Genomic DNA, 27,260 nt, shown 5'->3' on the forward strand with positions numbered 1-27,260 from the left:
AATATAAAACAATAAAATAATTAAAAAATAAGTTCATAAATGTATTATAATCTTTTCATATATGTCATGGACGGAAAAATACAAGAACTCAGAAAACAAAAGAAAATGTTAGGGACCAAACATAAATTTTTATAAAATATATGGACGATTTGAATAATATGTTCTATATTTTATCAACTTAACAAAATTGGCTACAATAGTCCCCCCTCTTGTTTCCACAGCCGTCCAATAGTCCCCCCACCTCCCACGGCTTCCAATTAGATCAATAACTCTTAAACAAAGAAAACCCAATTTTTCTTTCTGTTTTCCAGAAGCTTTCTCTATAACTTCCCCAAATTCCCTCGATCCCTCGCCGTAAGTTATTCACTTTCTTGCAGGTTGAATCCAAGCAATCAATTTTAGGGTGCTGTGTTGTATTTTATGCTCCAAACCTGAAATCGACGTTGTATTCTGTTTTGTTCTGCTCTTTTTTTTATTTTTTAGGTTTGTTGTTTTTTTTCATTCTTCTGATTTCCGCCTTCCGACTGTGTGTTATCATTTAAAAGATACCGAAAAAGAAGAAAGAGAAAGAGGCATACATCAGTCTTCCCGAAAGTATCAAAATTTACCAAAACCCTAAGGATCAGGAACTAAAAAACCCTAACCTGAATGGATCCTTGCTCAGAAAGCTCTAGCAACAGTCCCCAAGATTCCGGTAACGTCTCCACTGTTGCATCTGGCTCCTCCACCTCGTCTCCAGCAGTGACCATCACCCCTAGCCGCTACGAGAACCAGAAACGCCGGGACTGGAACATCTTCTGCGAGTACCTGAAAAACCAGCATCCACCACTCTCTGTTTCACAATGCAGTAGTGCAAATGTGCTTGGATTCCTTTCTTACCTTGACCAGTTTGGAAAGACTAAGGTTCATAACTTGACATGTCCGTTTTATGGGCATCCGACAACGACAGACCCTTGTCCTTGTCCAGTGCGACAAGCTTGGGGTAGTGTGGATTCTTTGATTGGCCGTCTTAGGGCGGCTTATGAGGAGGACGGTGGTTCATATAAGACGAACCCTTTTGGGGCTGGAGCCGTGAGGCTTTACCTTCGAGAGGTTCGTGAGTCGCAATCAAAAGCAAGAGGGATCAGCTATGAGAAGAAGAAACGAAAACGGTTGCCTCCACAAGGTGATGTTTCTTGAAGTCAACAAAACACAAATGAAGCAGGTGACTATTATATTATGTTGGATCTTGGTATGCATTCATCTTTAATTTTGTTTTTCATTTTGTGTTCTTCCCATGTTGAATTATCAAGACTGAAGAGTACTTCTAACTCTTGTTCTTGCTCAAAGGAACCACTGTTAGTTTGTTTTCATTCGGATATCTAGAAAATAATGTCAAAAATGAAAAATCCTGTTATTAATTATGTACATCAGTTATATGCGTACTATTCACTTTCCAAACCATCAAACTTGATCACTTTAAATTTGTTTTCAAAAGTCAAAACTAACATAAAATGCCAAAAACACTACATATATATATGCAATGACTAGTTTTGGTGTACTAGTCACTTGATTTTATCCTTTTTAGGTACAAGTCATTGGATGTGAAGAACAAACAGAATCAAAAGTGACAAGAACAATCGAGAAAAGATCACTACTTCCACGTTTGATATATCTATCATGAGTAAAAGTCAATTCCAATTCCGACATTAATGGTTTTGATCCCAAAGCCTCCTCAGAGCTCAAATCCTTACTTGAATCCTATGCAAAGTTTCTACAACTCCCATTCCACAATGCAGTGGAGCTTGTTACCAGTGTTGCATCCGGTCAAAAACATTTGGATGTTTTTTCTCCAAATCTGATTGACTGGATGAACTTTGCTGTGTGTTTAAACGCCTGGAATCTGAATTCCAACGGAATCACAATTCCGATGAATTTATGTTCATTACAACAACAATCTGTTTCTTCAAAGATAAAAACCTCAAAACCGTTAGTATCTTTCCCGGGAACCGACCTTTCCATTCTTGTCCATTTAGTGACGGAGCCGCTGACGTGGCACGGTCTCATCATCCAGTCATGTGTCTGGTCAGCTCTTCCATCCAGTAAAAAGAAGAAGAAAATTCAATTGTATCACTAAATAACACGATTGATGAAGTTTCTAAATGGTTAAAAGAACAAATCAATAAGTCAGTTGATGGGGACATTGACATTTTACTTTCGTCTATGTCAATAACATTTACCCTTCGTCTATTAGTTGTGTTGATGGTGGGCCCGGCCCCGGAAAAGTTAGGATTCTTGAAAAATTGGTTTCGTTCGGTTGATGAAAGTATTGTGGCAAGGAAGATGATAAAGGTTTTGCAGGGACTGAAACTTCAAATATAAAAAGATTTGGTGAGTGGGTCCATGAGGTTATTTGTACATACACATTTCATATTTTGTAAATTGATGGCGTTTTGCTTTTGGAGATTGGACTTTTTTATATATAAATTGTGTTTGTGTTTTTTGTTTTAATTGTTGGGGAAAATATAGTTTGGAGGTGTCAAATTATGCATAAAATTTTCAATCATTAATCTCATAAATGTCTAGAAAGTATCAATAGTTAGTGGTTACACCAAAACCTTCTTTTGGTTATATTAATGAATATTTTTAATTTAATTTCTTGTCTTTGCCAAAAAAGGACCCCAAATGTTTTTCAGTAAGTGTACCGTAAACACTATATCAACCCAAAAGGCTGTTGTAGGAAGCTCATACTGTCGTTAAAATGTTTTTATTTATTTCTTTTAAATTTTAATGATACAAAATGTTATGTTGCTGAATGTAATCAGGTGTCAAATAAAACTTTCTGATTTTGTGACATCAGATACAAACGATGCTAATGGAATTATTATAATTTTATTGAACCTAACATCAAATCAAATTTATTAATAATAATAGTAAGGGGGAGGCAGATTTTCTTTTTTGTTGAGAAGTTGAAGCAAGTCAACCAACCATATGAGGAAATGCACCAAACCCTAACCATAACTCAATTATAACTAAAAAATGAGAGTCACTGGGGTCCAACCCCATGGACACCTATGACCTGCCCAAAGTTTAAACCATTTTTTTATAGACCAAAACGTGAAAGTTGGAAACTTTTATCCTCTTTCTTATAACTTGTATTAAACAATAAAGAAAAATTGAAGTAGAACTTCACATCTTTTTAAGTTATTTTTAGGACGAGCTTTAACTATTCAGTCATGTTACTTGTTGGTAACCGAAACACATGCCGGATGGAAACTCCATTGCATTCCGATTTAGTCAATGTTTATCGATGCTTTTTGCTATTATACATTGTGAAATTCAGCAAATCTCTTCTTTGCTTTGATTTAAACAATTCTATGTATTCGATTGCTGCTTTTATTACTTTGTGCAACTAGAAAACCAACAAAAAAAGAGAAACACCGAAAATTGTCAAAATACCAAAATCTAATTCCGGATGAAATTATGAAACCCAAAAAGTGAAACTTTGGGAAAAATGAAACAAAAGATGTTGATGGTCAACTCGGTGTGGTTCAACCAGTTTAACCCGGATCAGGATAGCCATTTGCCATGTCTGCATCACTACTATACAAAAAGTAGTGTCCTGCTTCATGTTAAAAAAATAAGCCTAGTGCTAAGTGGTTGCACCAAAATCATTTAAGTTTCCTTTGATTCCAACTTCACAATTGACCCAAAATCAACCCGACCCCATCAGACACTCTGTATATAAACCCACCCCTCATCGTCATCTAACACACACAGATTAACCTTCACACTTCTTCACTCAGAAGTGTTCAGAAACAAGCTCAAAACCTCAACACAAGATCCCCATGATGTCAATATCTCGATCCAGCCTCCTTCTGAGCCTTCTGCTTTCTCTTGCTTTTACTACAATATTCTCAGAAACACATAACTATGAGTTCAAAGTACGCCCTTATATTATATAGTGCACCATCCATCGTCTTCATATACATTTTTTTGTAACTAATATTCGTGTTAATTTCAAATCACTTTGATTTTCACATACAGGTTCAAGAACAAGCAGCAACAAGGCTATGCAGAAACCATAGAATAGTTACAGTCAATGGACAATTCCCCGGCCCCACAATAGACGTACAAAATGGAGATAGTCTTGCTATCAAAGTCACCAATGCTGCTCCTTACAATGTCACCATCCATTGGTAAGTATTTATACTTATATCATTTACATGTTAATCATTCTTCATCATTAATTATTTATTTTGCTTTTGAGACCCTAATCAAATGGTTCGTTGTTTTCAGGCATGGATTGCGTCAACTGAGAAACCCATGGGCTGATGGGCCTGAATTTGTGACCCAATGTCCAATTCGACCCGGAGGAAGCTACACATACAGGTTCACCATAACCGACCAAGAGGGAACATTGTGGTGGCATGCTCATAGCAGATGGCTACGAGCCACAGTCTATGGTGCACTTGTTATTCGTCCAAAGTCGGGTTCTTCATACCCCTTCCCAAAACCCACAATCGAGTTTCCTGTTGTTCTAAGTATGTAAATTCATGTCCTTTTGGCTTTGCGATTCACACATTTTTCTGATTCAACCAACTGTTTTTAACTTTGTTCATTGTTGACGATGAAACAGGTGAATGGTGGGATAGAAAGGTCATCAGTGTCCTCCGACAAGCCTTATTCACAGGTGCAGCTCCCAATGTTTCTGATGCTCTCACCATTAACGGACAACCTGGTGATCTTTTCCGATGCTCAAGCCAAAGCACTACGAAACTTACTGTAAACAAAGGCGACACAGTTCTTCTAAGGGTCATCAATGCTGCACTCAATCAACAACTCTTCTTTAGCGTCGCTAACCACAAACTAACCGTGGTTGCAACTGATGCTGTTTACACCAAACAGTTTACAACGAATGTAATCATGGTTGGCCCTGGTCAAACCACGGATGTCCTTTTGACCGCAGATCAGCAGCCTGGGCGCTACTACATGGCTGCACGAGCTTACGCAAGTGCTAGAAACGCTCCGTTTGATAATACAACAGCCACCGCCATCTTGGAGTACAAATCTGCTAATTCACAGCCGATTTTACCTCAACTTCCGGCCTACAATGATACAAACACAGTCACTGCTTTCTCCAACCAAATAAAGAGTCCTGGAAAAGTAATGGTTCCAACTAAGATAGATGAAAACTTGTTCTTCACGATGAGGTTCGGGTTCTTTAACTGTACTCCTGGACCTAGATGCCAAGGGCCTAATAACACAAGGTTTGGTGCTAGCATGAATAACGTATCGTTTGTGCTTCCGAATCGGGTGTCTTTACTCCAAGCTTACACGCAGAAGATTCCTAACATCTACACACCAGACTTTCCGCGTGTTCCACCTTTGCAGTTTGATTACACTGGTAATGTCCCTCGTGGGCTGTGGCAACCGGTTAAGGGGACGAGGCTTTACAAGCTCAAATTCGGGGCTAATGTGCAGATTGTGCTGCAAGATACTTCGATTTTCTCAACGGAAGATCATCCTGTTCATCTCCATGGATACCATTTCTACATCGTTGGTCAGGGTTTTGGTAATTTTAATCCTTCCAGAGATACTGCTAACTTCAATCTTGTTGATCCGCCACAAAGGAATACAATTGACGTACCAGTTGGAGGATGGGCTGTCATCAGATTCGTAGCTGATAACCCAGGTAAATGAAACCCACATGAATATATGAATCTTTAGTTGGAAACTTAAACACAATATATATTTCTCTTCTGAATCATTAATTATGATTTTTAGAATTAATTAAAAACATATATGGAGCTAATACTGGGATATTTACAGGAGTTTGGCTGATGCACTGTCACATAGATACTCATTTGGCTTGGGGTTTTGCAATGGCTTTCATAGTTGAAAACGGAGTTGGGGAAACACAGACGTTGCTGCCTCCTCCTTCCGACTTGCCAAAATGTTAAGATCATCACAATATATGTCTTTGTTGGCCGCTGTGGCTTTTAAGTTTTCTTCTTTTCCACTTTGTTGATTACTGGAGAAAAATACATAGCAGTGTTCATAGGTTTCACTTTCATCATCATACCTGCTTATTCTATGCATTCTTATGTGTAAGTTCTTTTGTTCAAAGGAAACGATAGAATTTAATGATTCATCATCAGTTGATGTCTTCTTGTACACCAATTAATTAAAGCTACATTGATTTGCATTCTTGTCTTTGATCAAACCACAATGAAATTTAACTTGCACAATATTTTGAAAATGTTTTTATTACATTTGTTTTTGATCAGAGACAACATATTACATCAACCCTAGTATACATTAAACTAAATAGAAAAAACTATATATAATATTTTTTTAACACACCCCCAGCGGTCCAAGCTGTAATTACCCAAATGCCCTTTGTAATAATGGCAACAATCTGGTGATGAAGTTCCATTCCATTCATATTTAACATTTAGTGCCTCTCACACACCTGAAAAAATCATAGCAAACATATAGTATATGGTTACAGGAATTAGCATTTGATACAGACCAAAAAAATGCCCAAATGTTGACATAAAACACTTAGGATTTTATGCTTACATGTCTTCCACTTCCCCAAGGCCTAAACTTTTCTTAGTTGAAATGCCAAAGTAAACTGCTGTGCAGTTTAGGGAGGGAATTGTTAGTCAGTCTTTAATGGCTATAAAGACTTGGTCTTTAGCTGATTTGAATAAATCGCTAAGTCATATTATAGGAGTATTTGCTATGTATTAGTTCTTTTCATTTTTACTTATATACTCAATTTGCAGTAAATCCACATGTGCTAATAAAGGATTTTGGGATATGCATGAAAAATGACTTGTCATATTTGGGATATGCAAGTCATGTCTGATTTTAACTCCAAAATTAACTCAAACCACGAATAAGCCCCGGCCTATGTGGAATTAAACATTCTTCTTGTATGTATAGTACTTATATTCTTTTTAATTTAATTATTGATTTTTTGTCTGAACAAGTAAATAATACTGTCATACCAGTTTCAAATCTCAAATGAAAGTAAGATAATCTCAAGGAGAAAGTACCTTTTACAATAGTTCTGGCTTTTCCATGTCCTCGGAGCTTCTCAAAAGCATTGATAATTAGAATGTTCATCACTTTACCTGATCAACCAAGATCAGCATGTAACAACTTCTGAATGATTAAGTTGGAGACATTCCAGATGTTTTATCATAGAAATGCTATCCGGAAGATCTTTAATCTTTGTACATGACAAAGTTAGCTTCTCTAATGATTCTAATCGGCCAATATCTTCGGGTAACTTCTCAAGAAGCCAACAGAATTTAAGTTGCAGAGATTTTAGATGTTTCAACATACAAATGCTATCCGGAAGATGTTTAATCTTTGCAGATGACAAAGTTAGATTCTCCAAGCATTCTAATCGGCCAATATCCTCGGGTAAATTCTCAAGCAGCCAACAAGATATAAGTTGGAGAGATTCCAGATGTTTTAACATACAAATGCTATCCGGAAGATGTTTAATCATTGTGGATGACAAAGTGAGCTTCTTTAAATTTTCTAACTGGCCAAGATCCTCAGGTAACTCCTCAAGAAGCCAACAGGATTCAAGTTTGAGAGATTGTAGATATGTCAAGTAACAAATGCTATCCGGAAGATGTTTGATCTTTGTAGATGACAAAATTAGTACCTCTAGATATTCTAACTGGTCAAGGTCCTTGGGCACCTCCGGATAGCCTTTGAGTTTAAGCTTTCTTAATCCCCATAACTCACAAATGCTTTCTGAAAATGTCTCAAGGTTTGTGCAAGCACACAGACCTTGAGAAATAAGTTTCTCAATATTTGTATTCCTTGAGGGTAGACCACCGTCTTTATAAAAACATGTAAACCGGAACTTTGGCAAACTATTGTCGGGGTGAAATGGGCATCTTTCAAGGGACTCTGCAACCAGATGTAACTCAGCTAAAGAATCAACCTCCTCAAGTGGTTCAACATAAAAAGATCTAAACCTTAGACAAGCACTTAGTTCTAAGCAGACAATCTCTTTTAGACATCCGGTGGGAGCGTGAAGTTCTACCAAATCATTAGATTCACTAAGATCTAAATTCTTGAGATTCGGAGCCAGCCTAAGATCAAGGGTCCTCAACTTTGAACGACTGATGTACAGTTTTACAAGCTTTTGAAATACATCGGCCATGTGAAGTTCTCCCAAATCATAAGAATTATCAAGATCTAATTTCTCGAGATTTGGAGTCAACCCAATGTCAAGGGTCCTCAACTTTGAGTTAGTGATTATAATTGATCTAAGCTTGACACATCTACCTGGCATGTGAAGTTGTACCAGATCCAAAGAGTTCCGAAGATCTAACAGCTCGAGATTTGGAGCTGACTGAAGGTTAAGGATCCTTAACTTTACATCACAAAGGTCGAGGGATCTGAGTTTTAAACAAATGCTGGGAATATGAAATTCTACCAAATCAACACATCCTGAAAGAGACAAAGTCTCAAGATTTGGAGCAATCCCAAGGTCAAGGGTCCTTAGCTTTGAATAACTCAGGTCAAGGAATCTGAGCTTGTTAAGAACCTGGTATAAGCATAAAAGGAAGATAAATATTGGTGTGATAATGTATAGCATTAGAATGAATTATGCAAAACAATCAATCAACAATAATTATACCTTTCTTTCTCTACCCTCACAAAGTTGTACAATTCGGCTGTATTCCATCTCAAGTGAAACAAGATTATTTGCTTGAAATGTTTCGGGTAATGACCTAAAAGGGTAATAGCTCCACAACAGGATTCTTAAAGCATTAGGAAAGTATGGGCTGAGTTCATCACATTTCCAATTCCAGAAAGAATCTTTGAGAGACATGTCAAGATATCTAAGTTCCTTCATCTTTCTAAGGCCTTTCATGATAACTTCCGGATTGAGTTCCCGTGTGCTGAATTGTATATATCTTGTTGCTTCGGTACCCTGTAATGCAAGAGCAGCCACAATGAGATTTGTAAATGTGTTAGTTTTCTCCTACTTAAGGATTGATTTGATCCTTACCAAGTCATTAGCCAATATATCTTCAATTTCCATGTCAATCCACAATCTGCTATGTTCATTAGGCTTATACGGATGCAAACGACGGACAATATTCCTGCCCATTTCTACAAGATGGTCATGCATGAACACATACTTGTTGTTGTAACTAGAATTATGATGAATAGTTATGAGAGATTTTTGCTCAAGAACTCTTAAACCATTTCTAGCATGAAATCCACAACTTTCAAGTGCTTCGATTACAAAGTGTTTACGCTCACCTTTCAATATGCATGCAATATCCAGGAATATTTCTTTGTAATCCTCCTCCAAACCGATATAGCTTAGTTCCAGTTTTTTCAGAGTTTCCATTAATGGAATTGTTTTTAGTCTGTCTATGGCATCTATCCATTCAAGCTCACTTTTACCACAAAGAAAGGATCCCAAAACTTTGATTGTTAAGGGAAGACCAGCAGCATAACTTATAACTTGTACTGATTTCTCTTCGTACCCTCGAATTGGCATCTCTTTCCCAAATGCATATCTACTAAACAGGCAAACTGCTTCCTCAAATGATAACAGATTAACAGCAAGAATCAGCTTCACTCGGTGTGCTACAAGCACTTGCTCATCTCTTGTTGTAATGATGATTCTACTTCCCGCCTTAAACCAATTAGGCTCACCAGCTAAGGCCTCAAGCTGGTCTGTGTGATCCACATCATCTAGAACAAGAAGAACCTTTCTACCACGCATCATCTTCTTTATCATGCTTTTCCCCTCATACACGCCACTTACACTAATGCCTTTATCATTTAAAACATCCGAAAGAAGTTGGTTTTGCAACGACTTCAAACCAAACAAAGAGGCATTTGAAACTTCCCTGACATTCTCAACGAAGCATTTACCTTCAAACCGAAAGGATATTTGATCGAAAACAGCTCTCGCCAAAGTTGTCTTCCCACCACCTCCCATCCCCTTGATCCCGATCATGCGAACATCATCACTACCCATTTCTAAAAATGACACAGCATCCTTTACACGGGTCTCCATGCCTACTAACTTTTCATCAAAACCGAAACTGATCGAACGTAACTCTAGTGAAATTTCTTCAACAATTTTTTGGATGAATTTGGCTTCATGCCTATATTAACCAAAATTCAATTAGGTTGCTTACAATAGCACATGAACAATTAGTTTCCCAATCTATAACATATCTATTTCATATATAAAATAGTAACATATATAGTCATATGTTGGCAAGACGTACTCAAGTTTATTTCAGAATTTGACAACACAAATTAGATACTCTGTACATCTCTTACATCCAAGAGTAAACAAGAAACAGAGTGGAACGATATTGCAGATATATTATGATGATGTAACCGTGCATATGAGAAATCAAACTAATAACTTTTTTTTTGAATAATGTAGTCGTGATTTTGGCCAAAATTTTGGGAGAATGATGCTACAGAATTTGCAACCACTGCCGTAGGCGGTGGTGACTGTTGAGTCGAATTTTCCAGCAATTGGACGTCGGTCGGAGTTTGTCATTAGAAGTAGACAACAACAAAAATTTGGCCAAAATCGATGAAGAAAAATAAGTGTTTCAGTCCCAATGTTCACGCGGGTCAAATGAAAGAATATTAAATGCTTAGATCAAGAAATTACCCTACCCATCAGTAGTGTTTTTCAACTCCCATCCAGCTAGATCCGCTGCTTCTTGCAAAGCCTCTCTCCATTTGTCAGACTTCTCGTGGTTAGTATGTTTAGAGAAGGCTTCTCCAACTGCCCCGCTTTGTTTGCGGACTTCGGTTGGTTCGACATCATAGAAGACGGGGTAGGCAGTATGCTCGGTTGTATTGTGACAATCCATTATTTTTACAAGTTCATCCAAGCACCAAGATGAAGAGGCATAATTTTTGGAGAAAACAACGATGTAGAATTTTGATTCTTCAATGGATCCGATGAGCTCATCACTGATTTTTTTCCCTTTCTTAATTCTCTCGTTGTCTTTGTAAGTATGAATGTTTTTTTGCTGAAGAGCAGTATAAAGATGATCAACGAAATTCGCTCGAGTGTCTTCGCCTCTGAAACTCAAAAAGACGTCATATTTATAGCTCTTGTCAACGGATGAAGTTGAACATGATGCCATTGAAGGTATACTTGAAAGATCAAACGTTTGATCGGAAAATGTATGCCTAGAAAGGATTTAAAAGAAGCTTGGATGAGGGTAATCAGACAAGGAATCTGTTTGGAAAAAGCGTGGAATTAAAGCTGTGACGAACGAATTTTCTATGCAATTCTTCAATACCCAATCATAATTCATAAATAATCCAAAAGGTATTGGTGGTTTTATTTATTTATTTTCGATTTTAGCATATACTTTCATTTAACTTTCTAATGTTGTTATTATTATTATTATTATTATTATTATTATTATTATTATTATTATTAAAGCACAGTGTTTTTATGAACATTGCTTATGGTATTTTTTTTTTTACCGTTTTCAATCACCTCCCCTGTCACACCGCCTCGTTCTCCAATCAAATTTCATCCACTGCTCCACCAACTGTTTCTCCTTCACCCCTAATTCCCTTTCTACTTTACTTCTCACCTTCATTCTATCATCGACATCTTTGAATTGCTACTCTCTTCTACATAACAGTCGGATGGAGAAGAAAACCATGAGCATTCAAAACTGATTAGGGAAAACGCATATGTTCAAGTTGTAGCGTCTGTTTCTTTTTCTTCAAAAAATTCCCCATCGAGATGATGTTAAAAGTTCGTTTGGACTCTTTGATTACTGACTGTTTTTTTATATATAGCAGAAGATACGAGGAGCGATGGTGTCAGATAGGGGTGAATGCCAGGCCCGGCCCAATACCTGGGCGACTTGGGCTGTGGCCCAGGGCAGCACATTTTTAGGGGCATAAAATAAGTCTATGTCCCAAAAAAATTAGCCCATGTCTTTGTTATATGATAGAATAATACGTGAGGAGGAGCAGGGAAATGAAAACTTAGCGCCAAACAACCACTAATCGTCTTCAATTTCCCATAGAAAATCGAAACGTCTTCCGACACTTGGAAACATGTTGTCGATTGGATGCCTAGAAGTTGCGTCTCTGATAAATAAAAGTAAGATGTGGCATCTGTATTTTTCGCTTTCAGTCAATTTCTCTGATATTTGGTTTCTAAATACTCCAATTTCTATAGTTTTCAAGTTCTAGTTTGTGATTTCTGATATTTCTAATCTGGTTAAAAGATCTCGGTTCAAGCCTTCTAGGTCCGAGATATTGTGATTCTGATACAACGATTCTAATTTGGGTGGGTTGAATTTCTCTTATTCCGACTTCTCATTCTAATTTCTGATGTGATTTATGTTTAGGGTTTTTGTTATTTGTTTCGGAAATCAGATTGTTTTTTGTGGTTGTTCATGTTTTACTAGACTCGATTTCTTCTCTCTTTGAGTTCGAAATCTACTTATTTAGGTTTGTTTCAAAAATCTGCTTGATTTCTTCTCTTTTTTATTACAAAAAAAATCAAAGTCTTTTAAAGACCTATTTGGATTTTGGTATCTGATTTCACCTCTGTTTGAGCTATTATTCCTCCTCTCTTTGGCTCGAAATTTTTAGCTTTGTATATGATTTTTGTGGTTTGCTTCAGGAAAGTGCAATGCTATTGCTAGCTAGTAATTAAAAGTGCATTGTTATTGTTTGGTAGTACAGGAAAGTGCAATGGTATGGCTGGATCAATCTCGAAAGTACATTGATGTGGCTAGCTTATTTTCAAAAGCTGAATGTTGCTATTTTCATTATTAATTTAATAATTTTTGGTGATGTAACTTGTAGTAGTTATTACTTTAATTTTACCCATATTATTTTCCAGCCACAATTGGCTTTTTTGTTATTTAATTTAGCTTTGTACTTTAAAAAAATGTTCTCCTAAAAGCTGTTTTATTTTTATTATTTATTATTTTGATTATTATTTGCTTTTTAAGAGGAATAGTTAGGGGTTGTTTGATATGCTCATGGTAGATTCTAAATGGCCTTGATATCTCTCAAATATGATATGGGGTTTATTTTTTTGCCCAAGCTGGTATGTTTTTTGATCGCTTCAATGAAAGTTTGAAGTTAAGTATGATTTGGATGTTTTTATAGCCTTTGTTTATGGTCTCGTAAGTGTTGCAGTAGCTTCAAAATTCTGTTGTTGTTGCACATTTGGTGCAAAGTACATGTCTTTAGATGTTAGCCCCATAAAGTTCATTGTCTTTTTCTAAACAAATTTTGATTGACCTCTACTACGAGTTTTTTAGTTTTAGTTGCTTTTTTGTTGTCTATTTTAACGATTGCGTGTACATATTGTTTTTGGTTGTATTTTTACAAATATTTGAATACAAATATATATTGAACTTCTGTTTTATACATGTTAGCTATGTATGTATTTGGTGTATTGTATGGTACAAGCATGGGGGCATTATGATTTTCATCTCGCCCGGGGCATAGAAAACCAATGGACCGGCCCTGGTGAATGCAATACAGAGCATGATTGTTGACGGCGCCTTCTTCCCCAAATCCTTATAGGGCATTTGATTCGTCATATTACCCTCGATCTTCTGCTCTCAATTCTCAAGTAACTCTCTCTCACTCTCTCACGTCGTCTGACCACTACCATCAGAACTAACAAATGGTAGCGTTATACCGCACCACCATAAGGTAAAATTCGTCTGCTTTTGTGTGTGATCCGAAAGTAGGAACTAATCGAGTTAATTTCATAACTACACTCCTTGATACCTCATTTGAAGCATTTCAAAATGTGTAATATAAATCGTCATAAATTGGTTGTGAAGAATATCCATTTATGTGTTCTTTGATACAAAGATGGTTGATTTGACCTTGTATTATGATTATTTCATGGTTAGATTAGCTACAGGAACAAGAAAATTCCAACAATTGATTCTTTCTCCCATGGTAATATGTGGTATTGCAAGTTAGTTGTTAGGAATGACTTAATCTTTGTTGCTCAATTGGAAACATAAGAATCCTTAGTAATTTTGTTTAACTATGAGTTTTTAGGGAAACTTAACTTTTTACTAATTTTGATTTTTCTAAATTGAAGAATACTCATCATCTGGGTCGACTACATGTTGGTGGGGCTTGGGCAAGGTATCTCTATCAATTGAACTGAAAGATAAACTATAACCAAAACCAAAATGAAGTTGAATTTTTAGAATTTGTTGGATTTTGTGAGTTCTTTTTCATGTAGGTATTTGTAGAAATTCACATTTGTGCAATACATTAAACGCATTGTAGTTGTAAAGGCTAATGAAATTTCAAAATCATGAAGGAAAATCGAATGAAATACCTTCTTAACACAGAATTCCCAGCTACAACTTTAAAAGATGTGTCTAGTTGTTGCGTGTTAATTCGACTGAAATCGTTGAGAAATATATATTGATTGTTGCAGTTTTAAATCTTTTCATTTCACAAACCAATGAATCTTTGTTTTGTTTTTTATTGTAAATGAACTTAGATACTGCCTTTCATGCATTTTTTGATCTGGTGGCTGATAAGGTATGTTTTTTTTTTTATCTTCCAGTTTCAAGAAATAGATTAATAATAGATCTTCTATCTTTTTATATATAGTACAAATTGTTTAATTATTCATGCTTGCAACTTATGGTTGCTATTGTTATGTATAAGACCTCCAGAGGCTGCTATTTTTGGGCACTACCATGGCTTTTAACTGTACTATCAATTGAAATTATTGGTAGAGAGGTAAAATGACCATTCATGCTTTGAAAGTGTTTGAAATTGAAAAAATGTTCCAAAAATACAATCAACAAATAACAAACTTAATGTGTACAAGAAATTGAAAAAAAAAACTTTGTTTTTGTTTTTTTCCCCATCGATGATTGTGACATCCCCAATTTCACGGCCAGAAAAGACCGATTTGTTTATGCTTTGTTTTATAAAATCAGAGTAAATCCTTTTGATTAAAAGATTTGCGGAATTTGTTTCCAAAACAAAATATGATAAAATTTATCAAAACGTTTCTCAAGGAGAATGTATTTTCATTAAATAATAAAACATCGGGATGTCATGTTCCGATACAGACCAAAAGTATAAACAATATAAAATAGACCTTAGAACATTCATTTATAACTACTGATCTATAATCCAAAATCTCTCGTCAAGTCCACCAATTTATACTCTTGTGCCATTACCTGTAATGCAAAGAAAACTGAGTAGGTCAGGCTTGGGAGCCTGGTGAGCATGTAGGGTTTTCAACCCACAATAATACATTTATTATATTCAATTATCAAACAATCAACCCAAATACTCATTCCCATTATCTCCTTTATTTTTTAAGGATTTACCCTAAAAATCAACTATCATTTATCCATTTATTCCTAAGGATTGACCTAAGGAATTGACACAAAGTCCACCACTGCCAAGGACCACAAATTACGATTGGTAAACACTTAGTTCAACATACTTAACAAACACCTAGTTCTAACACTCCTAGTGAACAATTAATTCAAAACATCTGGTGAATACTTAGTTCTAAAACACTTAGTGAACACACTCAGTTCAACAACACTAAGTGAACACATCTAGTTCAAAAATACTTAATGAACACATTGAGTCCAAAAATACCAAGTGAACACATAGAGTTCGGAAATACCTAATGAACACATTGAGTTCAAACACCAAGTGAACACATAGAGTTCAAAAATACATAATGAACACATTGAGTTCAAAAATACTTATTATTTCGTCTCACATCAACTATTTCATCTACCCATGTTCTACCCAACATATTTGTAGATGCAAACACATATACAATTTAAATCTTTTAAATCATGTATAAAACATTATTTCAACATCTATCTCAAGTAAATAAACATTGTATAAACACTTAACACGTACTTCATAGCAAATACTTCATATCTATGCGGTAGAAGAAAGTGAATATACATTTACACATATAACAACAAAATATACACATAACACGTATTTCGTATAAAATACTTCGTATTTATGCGTTAGAAGAAAGTAACCACACACTCACTTGATCAGAAGATGATCCGACAGCACTACGACTTGCAGAAGTAGTATTCTTCGGTAGATCTGGAAGATCTTCACAAAAATCGGCTTCTCGCGGGCAGAGCTTCGGATCGGGAATCGTACTTCTCGGGATCTTCGGGGCCTCGGGACTTGCTTTGGGGCTCGGGAATGATACCGAGGCTTCGGGGTATAAGTTGCACGCAAAACGAGGTAAAAACGCGAGAGAAAGGGAAGAAATGAGCAAAGAACTCGGCTGCCCTCGACACCCTTTTATAGGGGGCTGTAAACCAGAATTACGTTGGGCGTAATTCTAAATTACGCTGGGCGTAATGGGGATAGGGTCGCTGACTCCCCCTGGATAATATCAAATAATATTTATTTAAATTAAATACCAAAAATATTTAATAAACTTCAAAAATTCATATCTTCCTCATACGAACTCCGTTTTTGACGTTCTTTATATCCCCGCGTAGGTGAGACTACGCTCTACAACTTTCGTTTAGACTCCGTTGGCTAATTTTGACTTTATTTTTATTATTTATTTTTAGTAGGCCGGGACAAGAAAACTCCGTTATAAAATCATTACTTCTTCATCCGACGTCCGTTTTCGCCTATCTTTTTATTTTTTTTACTACAGTTAATGAGATCTTCGATTCTCGTTTAGATTGTTTCGGCTAAAAACCGCTCGGTCTCAAATCGGGTATTCGGGCTGCGTACTGCTAAGTCGAAACTTAGAAAAATCATAACTTCCTCATACGAAGTCAGATTTGGACGTTCTTTTTATGCACGCTCACGGTTTAACGTATTCTACGACTTTTATTTAGATTGCTAAGGATAAATATCGCTCTAACGTAAATTCACTTTTTTTACGTCGCGCTGTGTCGTGCTGGTTCTGTCGCGAAACTTCAACAGGTCATAACTTCTTCGTTATAACTCGGATTTCGGCGTTCTTTATATGTACGAAATCTTTGTAACATATAATACAACTTAGTTAAGATTATTCATTCTAAATAATATTCTAAAAAAAAGTCATTTTTGACGCTTATCGTCCCTAAATTGACTAGCCCTGATCTACGGCCGTTACAATGATGTTTTCAAAACTCTATCAAACTTTATTAGGTTGTGCTTATGAAGAGGTATCACTGGTAAATGCCTTTCTTACACATCTCACTAAGGAAAAAAATATGTTGTTAAGTTGTTTTGTGATTTTCATAAAATATAAAGTTTTTGACAGTTAATAGCAATGCATATGAGAATCTTGAAATAATAAAGTAAAGAACGCAATTTACCGAATTACTCCTGATTTATATGTAAAAGAATTTGATCATAAGCATATTGATCTGTATATATTTGATAATTGTGTGTTGATATTTTTAAATAATATTGTAATAGAAATATATTATTAACTTAATATTAAAAGGTAAAAACTATAATAATATATATTAACAAATAGAAAGTGGTTTCATTTCATAAGCAGTGAAACATGGTGTATATTGATATTTTTATTCCAATGAAATAAACTACTTTATTTCTTAACTAATTTTATTATAACCAATACTTTAAGGGATGTTTAAATCTTAATAAATTCAACTTTATTAATTATCATATGTTTGCTTCACATAATGCATTTCATTTTAATGTTTTTGTTTGGTATATACCTTTGTCAAATAATTTGGAATTTAAATAGTAAGAAGTATTGGTCTTTGTTCTCTTAAATGAGTTTTGCAATATTGCATTGAAAGACAGAGATATCTTAGAAGGATAAAAGTATCAAAATCTAGTGATTTATTGGTTTTGGTGGCATAGCAAGACTATTATCACTGTTGAAGAGGTTTGGATTTCTTCCCTTCTTACACTTGCAATGTTTTTTTTTTATTTTTTATTTTTTTAATATTGTGGATGTTTCGATAGCTTAAAACGGAAATGGAAAAGCTAATGTATTCTTTTATGCAGATTATAAGAAAACTTTATAGGGTATTTGTGTCATTTCCCTTAATTCGTTGTACCCAATAATAATTCATAAATAAGCCAAAAGGTATTGCGGGTCTATTTTTATTTATTTATTTATTTATTTTTGATTTTAGCATATACTTTCATTTAACATTCTATTTTTATCACTTGCACTATTATTATTATTATTATTATTATTATTATTATTATTATTATTATTATTAAATAAGGAACAAGTACATACAAGAAACATATTACATTTTACAAATGCCAAATTTAGAAAATCAAAATGGACAATAACTTTAATCTATCCAAGATCGATTAATTTACCTGTCCCTGCCTTTGTGTTTACACCAAATATATGAGAGTGAGATAATTTTATCTGCAATCTTGGTGGAAGAAACAATTTTGTTGAATACCTTATTATTTCTTGTATTCCAAAGTAAAAGATACTAATGAGTATTTTCCGCTTTTTGGGGGCAATTACCCTAATCACCTGTGAAGTTAATGAAGTCTACCACACCATTAATTTGAGGAGAGTGTTGTAACGTCCCAAATTCGAAACCAATTTTTTTTCGTTTTAAAATCAAATTAAACATTCAAAACTCATTCTTGAAAACACATTATATTATTCATTTTTTCAAAAAGATAATCCATTTGTACTTACACATTTAACATTATTCGAGATTTCTTCTTTTAGAAATTGCAATGGCTAATTAATGGTTCAATTCGTTTTCCTTTTTAGGCATGGAATACGTGAACTGAGAAACCTTTGGGCAGATGGACCTAAATTTGTGACCCAATGTCTGATCCAGCCAGGAGGAAGCTATACATACATGTTCACTATAATTAACCGATAGGGAACATTATGGTGGCATGCTCATAGCAGATGGCTACGAGCTACATTATATGGTGCACTTGTTATTCGACCTATGTTGGGTTCTTCTTACCCCTTCCCAACACCTAAAATTGGGATTCCTATTATTCTATGTACATCATTTTTAATCAGTTTTTGAACTTTGTAACACAAAACAGTGACTAGTTCATCTTTGATTACTCTAGAGCCACAACCAAACAAGGAACATGCAAGAAAACCTAAATCAAGAGTTCTCAGGCTATCCTAATTGGCTAAATATAACCCCTAGGGCATTCCACTAGACGATAACTAGCCTAGTGGTACTCTAATAAGTATACCACTACTGATGCATCCTAACACAAAAGGATATATATATATATATATATATATATATATATATATATATATATATATATATATATATATATATATATATATATATATATAACCCCTAGGACATCCCTCTACTAAATGATAACCAAAACCGATGCTTTAAGGTCTTGCAAGTCCAATGCAAGACTTGAGCTCAAATTAGGGCATTTATGAAGAAAATGTTGGATTAGTGTCTAAGTCCATAACTATAATTGGTATGAACTTGACCCGATTAGTATGGTCCATTTGGGTTGCATGGCATCGAAACAATTTGGATAGACTTTTGTGAGAAAATGATTATGATTTGTTAATATATTATAAGTTCTAATATATTAATATGAAATCATATTATTTAATTAGTATTGATCAAAAATTAATTTAAAATTAATTTTGTGATCAAAAGGAGACTAATTAAATATATTGGTATTGATTGTGTAAATCATTCATTCTTATATATGTGGGCTTATGATCCATAGTTCTTCATGTTGGAATAAACCCATGGATACTCCATGGAGGTTTTAACCCATGGAGCATGAAGAATCTGGAAAGACATGAGTTACATGGTGTAACCCTAATAGTCACCATATATAAGGACCCCATGGATCAAAGAAATTGGCACTAGTGTGTGTACACATGCGGGCTAGCCGATTTGAGCATAGGAACCTTTTTCTCTCAAGTTATTCCAAGATGTTGGTGATGTTGTGTGAACCATTTGAGGTGTCACACTTGAGGCACTAGGTTCTTAAACTCCATTGAATCAAGCTACAACAAAAAGGTATGTAATTCTACTAGAATTTATATTATATGTACTTCATATTATGCTAGTTAGAACAATACATTGGAAAATTGATATTTGCATGTATAATAGAGAAAACATAGACCCAAGGTATTTAGGGTTGTATGTACACCTTAGGAGTGTTAGAATGCTAAAAACCCTTTAGTGGTATCAGAGCCTAGGCTTCTTTTCATTTATACTTGATGCAAATTGCTGAAATTCGATTTTTTGCTGTTCTGGACAGTGGAATCGCCGAGTCCACTGATGGACTCACCGAGTCCATGCATAAAATCATCCAACTCGTCAAGTTGGTTCTTGCACTCGACGAGTTGGACCCCCAGACAACATATTTACGAGGTTTTTGGCTGGAATTGGACTAGGAACATTACCCTAAGCTGTTTTTGAACTTGTAAATCTGTTTTTGATGTGGTAATGTTCATGCTAATCCAATTTCATAGATAATTGTCAATAGATTCATGTTTTGTATTAGTTTAATGGTTAGGATAATTACATGAAAAGTGTTTGATTTGAATTATCTTGTTCTTGTGAGTTGATTTAGATTAATAGAAAAGTTATGTGATAATATGTTTTCAATCCAAATTAATCTAAAAGTTATTCATAAAATGTGTTTTTGTAACTTGTCCTCAAGTCATATGAAAAGTCACATTTATGATTCTTAAAAAAAACTCATAAGATTTCCACAAGTTATGAAAATGGAGAGTCTCATTTTTAAATGTTTTAAAGTCTTCCATAACTTGTCCTCAAGTTATGGAACTTGAAGAGTTTTTCATTAAAACTACTTTAAACACATAAGTTATGGAATTGAAAAGTTTTTGAATAGTTCAAAACTTGCCTTCAAGTTTTGGAATTTGTAAAGTTTCTCCTCATGAATACTTTAATTCCAAGTTAAGCCCTTAGAATTTTAAAAGTTAAAATTCAACCCTTATACTTTATAGTATTATAAGTTAATAATATATATATATATATATATATGTATGTATAAGAGCAAGTCAGTCTTACCGTTAGTAGGCCTCATTCACGAAGCCGGTCTATAAAGGGGGTATAAGGTTACTGTCTATAAAATGGTAGTTTAATGGGTGTCCACTCTCAACCACCGCTTCCTTGACTGTTGGAGGGTCGTTAGCCGAACGGGTAGGACAAGGACTAAAATTCTCCCTTCATTAAAAGTATTAATGATAAATATAAAGTAACTAAAACTTTTATAAATTCCCAATCTTAGTTACTTTAGGAAAATGTGAATTTGGCGCTAACCCATGAAATTACACTTTGCACTTTCCTTAAGTCAGTTAGTGGAACGCATGTGGTTAATCGACATACTAGCTTGATTTAACAAGGTAGGCAAATGGTAACTTAATGTTTATCATAGTATTGGTGGAGCGCGTGTGGTTAACCGACACATCAATTGAGGGGTAAATATTAAGGGTACCAAGTATATTTGCATGGTTATTCACACCTTGTTTCGGCATCCTAGTCACAAAACTTGAGAGGGCACAATCGAGATTGAAACATGCCATTGAAAAGTTCAATGAATCTCAAAAGATCTAGGAGTTTCAAATCCAATTAAAACCTAATAAATTATTTCATTTTTTCATGGTGGAAATTGGTGAATCGCCATTCGCCTACCTTTAAATATTCTATAGCTTGGATTACGGCATCCCTCTTCCAAGTTATAAAATATTGTGTTGGGTCCTAGCCTTAATATTTCATATTAGGTGTTATATTAAGGACTTTAAATCAACTATCTTGAACATCTCCTAAAAGATGTCTGGCTCAGACAATTATGATCTTCCCAAAACTCTTGGAACAAACTTTCCTAATGAAGATGATGTACCGGAAATCATTCTTCACTCCCTCCACCTCCTCCAATTATTCTCCCTAACCCATAAGTTCTTGAATAGTTCAAGGTCACTCAAGCCCTATTGGCAAGTAAAGTTTGTGTGTGTTCACATCTTAAAGATAAAGTCACATATTGACAAGTCGGGAGAATTAGGTGTCAAAGTCTTGAGGAAGTTGGATGTTGTCTAATCACTTCCTAAGTCACATAGTGGGTTCCTTAAGGACTACTATGTAACAGACTATGACATGACCCTTAATGATCTTATCTATTTTCTTGGTGCTGCTGAATCAGCTATGATTTGGAGCACTGGTAAAGCAAATTTGATTAGAAGATCAACTTCCCAAACTACCATGGACATTGACAATGGTAACATTGGATATCCAAAAAAGCTTTCTCTTCCCAATGGAAAGGGATCGGCCATAGTCAACTTGGTTGACCAAATGGTAAAGAGAAAGGCTAAGTATGAGATAGTCTCGTGTACCATTCCCAAAGGGTCCATATGGTTCTATTGCCAAAGGAAGGGGGCATTGGTTGCAAAGCTGCCCTAACTACCTGAAATATCTGAGAGAAGGTCTAGTAAAAAAGATTGACCTCTGCTTCAGGTAAGTTCGCTATCTAACTCAATTAAGTTCTCATTTGGAGATTCTTAATACATTTTGATGTATGGCAGGATCAAGCAAAGGGAAAGAAACTTAAAGAAAGAGTATGTTGAATCTGATCGTGAAGATGAATTTCAATCGCATGGTTCGAAGATCGGATTCTTGAGCTGCTACTTAGGAGTTATGATAAATTGCTAGAAAATATGTAATAGCATAGTATTCATTTAAGTTGCATTGTAGGAAAAAGTTTTTTCCGCATCTTATAAATAAATAAATTTTTTGTTTTATTTTATTTTATCTCCTTGTAATGGCATTTATGGAAAATTGATGTTTATATATTTCTAGCAATAATGGAAATATGAATTTGATTCTTTCATTTGTGGTAGTGTCTAAATTTACCAAATAAGGAAAGATTCTCATCACCCAAGTTCTCAATTGGATCGAAACTTGGAATCATGCAAGTTGTATAGTATGATGAATGAGAACTTTCAGCTTTGGAAAAATTAAGACTAATTCCTTATTCACATGTATATGTGAGTCAAGTGAAGGACTAAGGGATCGAGTACACATTCTTGTGCACTGGTCAAGTCCACCATAAAAAGATTGATAAGACTATTCGTCATGATTTACTAAAGTTTAGTAAATATGGTAATACTTACAAGTTTAAGTATAATTCTAAAACATTAGAAAATTTACAATGTATGGCAGAACGAATGAGAAGAATCAAATTAGGCAGAAAGATAAAAGTTTCTCAAATCTGAAAAGATGGGAGAGTACTTTAGTATTATGTTTTGTGATCATCTTAATGATTAAGAAACAATATCACAATTGGTTCTCTAAGGACATCTTAGTGCATTCTTATGGCTAAGAAGAGGAGTCATGAATTGTTAAAATGGTTAAATCAAGAAGATGAGTCATACTTCGTTCCAAAACAAGTCTTAGAGTCATACTCCAAGATTGTAACTTGAGTGACACATCTTAAAGAAGGTTTATTAACACTTGTCAAATGTAAGAGTAAATTGTGTTTCTACTCTTGTACATTTGAAATTGGTAAGTTATGATGTTTTGGATAAATAGAGACCAACTAAGACCAATTGTGTGAAGTGTTTGTATTCATTCTTATATATGTGGGCTTATGATCCATAGTTCTTCATGTTGGGCTAAACCCATGGAGTAACCCATGGAGGTTTTAACCCATCGAGCATGAAGAATATGGAAAGACATGAGTTACATGGTGTAACCCTAATAACCACCATATACAAGGGCCCCATGGCTCAAGAAATTGGCACTAGTGTGTGTACACATGAGGGCTAGCCGATTTGAGCATAGGAACCTTTTTCTCTTGAGTTATTCCAAGATGTTGGTGATGTTGTGTGAACCATTTGAGGTGTCACACTTGAGGCACTAGGATCTTAAGCTCCATTGAATCAAGCTACAACAAAGAGGTATGTAATTCTACTAGAATTTATATTATACGTACTTCATATTATGCTAGTTAGAACAATACCTTGGAAAATTGATATTTGCATGTATAATAGAGAAAACATAGATCCAAGGTATTTAGGGTTGCATGTACACCTTAGGAGTGTTAGAATGCTAAAAACCCCTTAGAAAAGAAGGTAAAAACCTCAAGCATGAGCTCAACCATCACCTAAACTTCATATCCACCACATATAATCACCAAAGGACTCTAAGGACCCATAAAGTTGCTAACTTTATGGAGTCCGAACACTCTAACTCATCTACCCATGGATAATCATGCATAAAACCTTAGATCTATCAACAAGGAATCATAAAGCTTGAATCTTGGTTACTCACAAAGGTCCAGAGATGTTGTTAGATGTAAATGAAGCTTCTAAGCTGGATCTATGCTCCAAAGGCGATCCCTTCTTCTTTAATCCACCAAAACACCACCAAAAGCTCAAGAATCACAAGGAGAGGCTAGGGTTAGGGTTTTTCTGTGTTTGAGGACGAAGGACGCTGGTAATGAACCCGAAAAATGACTTAGATGGGCTTAAATACGAAGGAAAATCCTAAAATATCATGGGCTTGGGCTGCAATAGTTCTTACATGGTAAGCCCTTATGTCTCACGTTGTGAGCTCAGTTGAATCCACATATTTTCATTCATTCACTCTTCACGTCGTGACCTCTCTATGGTCATGTCGTGACACCCGATTTTACCCAAAAATCATGCCTTTGACTCCTTGATGCTTTAAACCGATCCGTTTTGGAAACTGAGTGTTACACTTAATGTTACCAATTTTGCGATCAATGCGAATGTGTCGTGATAGTCCACTCCCTCTATTTGTGTAAAACCCTTATCCACGAGTCTCGTTTTGTATCTTTCTACTTCCCCATCTGGTTACGTGCTTGCTCTTGTCTCCCTTGAAAGCTGGCTTGGAAGGCAGCCACTTCACGGACTGATTTCTTGGAAGCGGTAATCATTCGTTGCTGCTCATCCTCCGCCACAAGATGGTAGACGATGCTCAGCTTTGGTGTAGGTTTCATGGCCAATATTTGTGTCTTGATAACACTAAATTGGCCATCAAGCCCCATAAGAAACTCATAAGTTATTATTATTATTATTATTATTATTATTATTATTATTATTATTATTATTATTATTATTATTTTCAGTTATGTTAGCTTCTTTGTGTGATCACATGAACAACCATTACAAGAACATCGAGGAGTGGGAAGAAATGTCTCCATCTCGTCCCACAAGACGCAGAGTCTGGTATAGTAGGCTGATATTGTGGTGTCATCTTGTCGAGTGCTGTTCATTGCCTGTTTTAATTCGTATGCCTTGGGAGCGCTCTCCTTTCCGAAGCGCTCCTTCAAATCTTGCCAAATTTCTGTAGCCGTCTTTACATATTTCACATTGTTGCAAATCTCCTTCTCCATTTCCGTGGTCAACCAACTTTTGATCATTTCATTACAATGCATCCATGGTAGGTATTTCTCATATTCTGTATCTGGTTTTTTAATCGACCCACCAATGAAACCGGTTTTGTTCTTGGGAAACAAGAAATTCATCATCTCTTGTTTCTAATCATTGTAGTTCTTGTCAATAAGTACTTCATTCACGTGCATTGATTTTGGGTAGTCGGAAGCGTGTAGGTAGAGAGGTGAGTTATGATCGATGACCTCCTTCCCATTATGATTCTGGGTTTTGATTGTATCGTCGCCGGCCATAGAGGTCGATTAGGGTTTTCTTTGGTTTATAGATCGAATGCTTTGATACCATATAAAAATTGATACCAAAAAGCTCAATTTCATTATAATGATGCAAGTGTACATATACAATTGAGAACGGCTCGAATAGGGAAGGAACAACAATTAAGGAATATAAGTATGGAAATGCTATATACGACTGAGAGTAAATTAGGGAGAAAATCAAAGGTTTCCAATAGCATGAGTTGGAGGAAAAACATAATTGTATGTGAATTGATGAATAAAAAGTGTTGATATCCAATTGATTCTTTGATCCCTTTGTGACTCTTATGTTGAGACAACAAATCATCTATTGACTAGTTGTAATATACTCAATCTATTCGGATGCATATGAGAAGTCGGTGGAATGTTGATTTTCCTTCTTTTCATACGGTGAAAGGTCGAATTTCTTGGGTGACATGGCCGAGAGACAAGTTTAACATGTGGTCATTCAGACAACTTTGGGTGTTGTGGACGTTTCATTACGCTTGAATTTTTCAATCTAAAAATCCATGAAAGAATGTCTTATATGATAACATAGTCACATACTTGCTATTTTGGTTACCTAGGCTAAGTCAGAAAGTAATTTGGATATGTTGGTTACAAAATCAACTTCAGATATTTCTTCATTGCAATTCGTTAACAAGCTTTTTGTCGGTTTTTATTTAATAAAATCTTCTAGCATTCAAAAAAAGATCCTTTGGAACATAAGATATGGTCATAATTGTAGAAATGTCATTAAAATACATCAAATTATATTGCTATAGTTTGATAGATTTTTCAAAATATAATAAGGGAAAATATAATTATAAGTACAATAGTATATATATTAATTAGGTAAAAAGTTTCAAATTATAACGTCTTAATAAGAAAAAAAACTTAGTAATTTAAAAAAATTGAAAGTATGAAGTTATAATGAACAATTGTTACTTTTTGTATCTAATCCAAAAAGCTATAACATTGAACAAGTAAATAAGTAATTAACAATGCCAAAGTAATAAAACAAATTGAGACATACAGTTAGTAGGTACCACCAAAACTCTTTTGTTAGTTGAACCAAGTTTAATAATGAAGGTTATTCTTCGACTTTAGGCCCAAACCAATCTCTCTCAACACTAAAACGGCATATATTTTACCTGAATATAAAGCTAATTTAACAAATTGATGAGAAACGTGCAAGACCCATCCTTTGTTTCAAGTATGATTAAAAAAGTCAACTGATTTCCTCTTTTTGCACTGTTCTAGATTTCTCTCGATTTACACAATTAGACATAGAATATAATAAAAAACCGAAATAACTTAAATTCGAGAAACTTTACATTTGAGTTTGGAAGGATTTTGGACCAATGATTTAGCCTGCTTGGGGAACCTCATGTATCTCCACTCGATTGAAAGTCATAGCCTTTTAATATATATAGGTTCTATAATTCGATGTATGAGTCAGCAAATCTAGTTATTATTTTTTCAGCGTCAATAACATCCCGTAATTCAATGATTTTCTGATTCTACCGTTTAATTTTCCATGCACACTCATAAGTTATTATATGATGTTTTATCGTAAA

At 35.0% G+C, this 27,260-nt stretch overlaps 4 protein-coding genes and 1 long non-coding RNA gene across 8 annotated transcripts; 3 read left to right on the plus strand and 2 right to left on the minus strand.

Moving 5' to 3' along the window:
• Nucleotides 1–208: 208 nt before the first annotated feature.
• On the plus strand, nt 209–2,490 carry LOC111876498 (protein LIGHT-DEPENDENT SHORT HYPOCOTYLS 4). The gene is made up of 2 exons (XM_023873026.3): nt 209–1,204; nt 1,568–2,490. The coding sequence occupies exon 1, from the start codon at nt 649–651 to the stop codon at nt 1,177–1,179; it is 531 nt and encodes a 176-aa protein (XP_023728794.1). The 5' UTR covers nt 209–648; the 3' UTR covers nt 1,180–1,204; nt 1,568–2,490.
• A 1,281-nt stretch (nt 2,491–3,771) lies between these two features.
• On the plus strand, nt 3,772–6,191 carry LOC111876497 (laccase-12). The gene is made up of 5 exons (XM_023873022.3): nt 3,772–3,923; nt 4,027–4,178; nt 4,279–4,523; nt 4,619–5,674; nt 5,812–6,191. Exons 1-5 carry the CDS (start codon nt 3,828–3,830, stop codon nt 5,940–5,942), a joined length of 1,680 nt encoding a protein of 559 aa, XP_023728790.1. The 5' UTR covers nt 3,772–3,827; the 3' UTR covers nt 5,943–6,191.
• Nucleotides 6,192–6,211: 20 nt separating this feature from the next.
• On the minus strand, nt 6,212–11,297 carry LOC111876494 (disease resistance protein RPV1). 3 transcript variants are annotated; one of them, XM_042898591.2, is made up of 6 exons: nt 10,681–11,297; nt 9,289–10,148; nt 9,032–9,135; nt 8,657–8,953; nt 7,047–8,563; nt 6,212–6,454 (listed from the first exon to the last, which is right to left on the minus strand). In XM_042898591.2, exons 1-5 carry the CDS (start codon nt 11,157–11,159, stop codon nt 7,139–7,141), a joined length of 3,165 nt encoding a protein of 1,054 aa, XP_042754525.1. In that variant the 5' UTR covers nt 11,160–11,297; the 3' UTR covers nt 6,212–6,454; nt 7,047–7,138. The 3 variants fall into 3 exon arrangements, with proteins under 3 accessions (XP_042754525.1, XP_023728785.1, XP_023728786.1); XM_023873017.3 differs by having other exon boundaries at nt 9,032–10,148; XM_023873018.3 differs by having other exon boundaries at nt 9,032–10,148; nt 10,676–10,812.
• Nucleotides 11,298–11,378: 81 nt separating this feature from the next.
• On the plus strand, nt 11,379–14,350 carry LOC111876493 (uncharacterized). Of its 2 annotated transcripts, XR_008226239.1 has the most exons (3): nt 11,987–12,142; nt 12,733–13,719; nt 14,123–14,350. It is a non-coding gene; the product is annotated as an uncharacterized LOC111876493 (long non-coding RNA). The 2 variants fall into 2 exon arrangements; XR_006187523.2 differs by lacking the exon at nt 14,123–14,350 and having other exon boundaries at nt 11,379–12,142; nt 12,733–12,972.
• A 10,772-nt stretch (nt 14,351–25,122) lies between these two features.
• LOC111876544 (uncharacterized) lies at nt 25,123–25,524 on the minus strand. Its single transcript, XM_023873103.1, has one exon. The coding sequence runs from the start codon at nt 25,522–25,524 to the stop codon at nt 25,123–25,125; it is 402 nt and encodes a 133-aa protein (XP_023728871.1).
• Nucleotides 25,525–27,260: the final 1,736 nt, after the last annotated feature.

This window comes from Lactuca sativa, chromosome 9 (genome assembly GCF_002870075.4).
Source record: "Lactuca sativa cultivar Salinas chromosome 9, Lsat_Salinas_v11, whole genome shotgun sequence".
NCBI lineage: Eukaryota > Viridiplantae > Streptophyta > Magnoliopsida > Asterales > Asteraceae > Lactuca > Lactuca sativa.